At 39.4% G+C, this 3,970-nt stretch overlaps 1 protein-coding gene across 2 annotated transcripts in view; it reads left to right on the top strand.

Moving 5' to 3' along the window:
* The window catches only part of LOC143887765 (ion channel POLLUX-like protein, putative (DUF1012)), a 156,432-nt gene extending 155,106 nt beyond the window's left edge, over nucleotides 1-1,326 (top strand). For both annotated transcript variants that reach the window (XM_077391940.1, XM_077391939.1), the window contains 5 exons: nucleotides 219-266; nucleotides 392-461; nucleotides 695-768; nucleotides 973-1,083; nucleotides 1,181-1,326. In XM_077391940.1, coding sequence (XP_077248055.1) covers nucleotides 219-266; nucleotides 392-461; nucleotides 695-768; nucleotides 973-1,083; nucleotides 1,181-1,282 — 405 coding nt within the window. In that variant the 3' untranslated portion in view covers nucleotides 1,283-1,326. The remainder of the gene's footprint in view (nucleotides 1-218; nucleotides 267-391; nucleotides 462-694; nucleotides 769-972; nucleotides 1,084-1,180) is intronic.
* Nucleotides 1,327-3,970: the final 2,644 nt, after the last annotated feature.

Below are 3,970 nucleotides of genomic sequence, written 5' to 3'. Positions count from 1 at the left end.
TAACACTTACACAATATGTTAGAACTTCACTGGACCTATTGTTCATGAAATTATTAAGGCTTGGGGTGATTGATTAAGATACCTTAAGTACATAACATTGAGGTTTGGGTTTTATTTGACATACCTATTAAGAAAAAATATTCATTTGTTAGACTTAAAGGAGCATCAACCTCTTCCTTGCATCTGTTTGTCACTGATAATGATGATATGTACTACAGGTGGAAAACTTGGTAGCAGAAATTGTCGACACCAAATTGGGAAAACAAGTAATGTTTTCTAACTTTATTTTATTGAAAAAAAAAACAGTATTTGTTTGCTTGTTTATGAGTGTATGCTCATGCACTAATTTTTCTCGTTAATGGACTCGAGAACTATTTTTTTATCACTGCAGATTGCAAAAATGAAGCCATCACTAACATATATCGGCGCAGAGGAAATAGTGAGCCTTGTAACAGCTCAAGGTTTCTCATCTCACAAATTTAGTTCTTCTAGCTAAGGCCCTGTTCACTTAAGATTATTACAACTGATTGCGAGTGCCAAACCGATTATTGGACTCAAATTTACGTTTAAATGTGAGTCCAATAATTGGTTTAGAACTCACAATCAGTTGCCTTAATCTTAAACGAACAGGCCCTAACTGTTGCTCTATCTTGAGAATCGGATTGTGTATTTGAACTCCTTTTCTTTACAACAGTGGCAGAAAATGGTGAACTGAATGAGGTGTGGAAAGACCTGCTCAATGCCGAAGGAGATGAGATATATGTGAAGGTAAACACCTTTTCATCAAATTGATTCTCTCTCAAATTTCTGAAATTAAACAGTTCTAAAGAACGTATGATACGGCTATAGCTTGCATTGCCACTCCCCTCAATACAGATATGCATATCTGACTAAATTTCTGAGAAACTATGGGAAGTTGTAAGATTATGTTGTGGCCAATGTTGCCTTATGTGAGTCTCGTTTCTCTTATAGGATATTGGCCTTTACATGAAAGAAGGTGAGACCCCGTCATTTTTTGAGCTTTCTGAGAGGGCAAATTTGCGTCGGGAAGTTGCCATTGGTTATATGAAAAACAAGAAGAAGGTAAACTTTGGCTGTCTTTTTTTTTTTTACTGGGTTTAATTTAAGGACCATGAGACAAGATGGGCTCCCATTCTCATACTTTTCTCATTCATTGCAGGTCATTAATCCAAATCCCAAATCAGAGCCACTCTCCCTTGGCATGACAGATTCATTAATTGTAATATCTGAATTTGAGGGAGAACAGCCCATCATTGTATGAAAATGTATTTTAATCATTATTTATTATGTAATCTTTTTTGAAAATCCAAATTTTCTTCTGGCATAGTGTTGTGTCGTATGAATTGGAGTTAAAAATGGTCATATCCAAGTTTGCTTCATGAAACCCAAAAAGCTCAGAAACATACACCCTCAAATCTTTCGCCAACATAAAATAGTTTTGAAACTAATTAGAATTGAGATTGCTACAGGAATGATGCGATGGATGAGGGGAAAAATAGGCACTTTGTTACACGGAAATGGTAGGAGTATTTTGGTCATTTTTTATGAGATAGGCCTGTTTTGATCTTCTTTTTTTCCATGAGACGGTATTTTCATCAGTTTTGAGATAAGGTTATTTTGGTCATTTTCCCATGAGGCAAGTTTGTGGCGGTTGCGGAGTGATGCAATGAAGAACATGTGTGGTTGCGCCCTTGCCGTTAGGCTCTTGCAAGGGCACCATTCACTTTATTATTCCTGTCATAATTTTTTTTATGAAAATGCTAATCAGCATCGACCAAAACATTAGAATTTAAATTTTCAAGTAACTGAAGGATGTAAACCAAACATAAGGGGAAAAAATATCATGAAAAAGAAAAAGAAATCATGAGAAAAAATATTTTCTAAGGCCATGTCTAGCAGGCCGGAAATATTTTTTCATGGTAAATCGGTGTCTCCAAGTGGTGAGAGGGGTAGTGCAGGGGAGAAGGAGAGAGATTTGAGTGGGCACAATTGAGATGAGCCTCATAAGTGGCTAAAAATCGAGAAAAAGTTCTTATTTTGAGTAGAGTTTTTTGTTTCCTCGTTTTTAGCCACTTCATCCTCATCTCCATTTGGAGACACCAATTTATAGGGAAAAAAATTCATGGTAGCCAAACGTGCTCTAAAAATTAAATTTGTGCACATCCAAACATTCCCTATCCTAGGGGTGCAACTTGGGCTAGGTTGCGTAAGGTTGAGGCCAACCTAGCAACCTAGCCCAACCCGAGGACCCAAAACACGACCCAAATCGAGCCTTGGGTCAGGGAGGGTCATCCCTAAACCAACCTGCCTTTAAATCTCTCAACCTTATACCAACTCAATTTTCCAAATTGGGTCGGTTTGGAACGAATGGGACCGAGGCAAAATCAAATAAAATACAAAAAACGTAACCCTAAGATTTTGAAATCACGATAAAATTTGGGGACAGTGTCGGTTGGGTTGGGCCTCAACCCTAAACCAACCCAGAATTAAAAACGGAAACTCCAATCCAACCTACCCCAATGAAATGCCAACCCAACCTGAGCCAAAATCTGGGTGAATCCATCGGGTACGGGTTGGGGGCCTTGGGGCCAGCCCATGTTGCACTGCTAAGCTGTCCTAGGGTGCTACAATTCTCAAAAGGCTATCAATAGCCAATCAAAAAAGTCTTTAATGAAGTGAGGACTGCCATTATCCAAACAAAAGGTTACGGATATTATTTCACTGTGTTACTTCACGTATCTTTGTAGGTGCAAATTTTCAATTCTTTTTCTAAGGTGAGAATGCTAAGAAGACGGTTACTATCAGGCTCGTTCCCAGCGGACTTTGGGCTCTGTCTGGGAAAAAAAATTCATTGATAACATCTTGATCAAGATCCTAGATCCTTGATCCATCAGGTCACTTTTAGGCCTTTGCCAACGGAAGCTAAACCATTCATTTTTGTATCCCATTTGTAAAGCCTGGTGTCATGGCATTCAACCTAGAATAATCCATGTGACTAACACAACTATACATCTAATATAAAACATTAGGGTTGCAACTCGGGTCGGGTTTCCCAGAACCCTACCCTACCCGAGTAACTATCTCGGGTCGGGTCGGGTCGGGTCGGGTTTCTTTTGGAAAAACCCGAGACTCATAAACCCGACCCAACCTGAGTCCCGAGATAGTTTCTCGGGTAGAGTCGGGCCGGGTCGGGTTTTTCCCCCTTCTCGGATCCAAAGCTGCAAATAAAACTAGAAATTAGAATTGGAGCTGCAAATAAAATTGATGCAGTCCCACAAATTCATGTACCCTCACTAGCTTTTCTAGGAAGTTGAAAGTCCATCGGATCTTGTTAAAAATATTGGTATAAGAAAAATAGAAAAGGAAATCCATTCAAATGATGAAAATATCATACACATTTCCAAAATACCTAGAACCCATTTCATTTTCCCACTCTGCCCAACAATACCATCTCTAGTGATGTGCTTCTATCACACATCCCTTGCCTCGCATAATAACACGGGCGTACCGCGATGCGGAAGCTTAAAGATAATGCAAGGGGAAAATATAGAAAAAGTTGAGGTGTGATAAAGAATTATGATCAAGAAGTTGTCAGATGGATGTTTTGGTTCAAGGGGCTGTTAACAGGGCAGAGAATGGAGGGTTTTAGGCTATGTTGGGGCTGTTTTGAAGGGCTGAAATATGATTGGTTTGGATTGATTTGGATAGAATAAAAGGACTAGTTTTAAGGGTCTAAATATGAATGGTCGATAGAGGAGTGAAGAGGGATAGTTGGGGTTGTAACGGTTGGGTAGTTTAGGATAGAGGGTGAGATGGGAAGAATGGGATGAGTGATCAGTCAGCACAAGAAGGGGTGGATGGGCTGTTGTGGGTAAATATATAAGTGGCTGTTCTTGATGGTTCGTTGGCTGATTTGGGGTATTCGGATGGCAGCTAGGGACAGCTAAAA

The sequence above is a fragment of the Tasmannia lanceolata genome, unplaced genomic scaffold (genome assembly GCF_043159265.1).
Source record: "Tasmannia lanceolata isolate RefF3 unplaced genomic scaffold, GAP_Taslan_0.1 ptg000012l, whole genome shotgun sequence".
Lineage (NCBI taxonomy): Eukaryota > Viridiplantae > Streptophyta > Magnoliopsida > Canellales > Winteraceae > Tasmannia > Tasmannia lanceolata.
The sequence above is the reverse complement of the archived record's forward strand: the minus strand, read 5'-3'. Positions and strand labels throughout refer to the sequence as shown.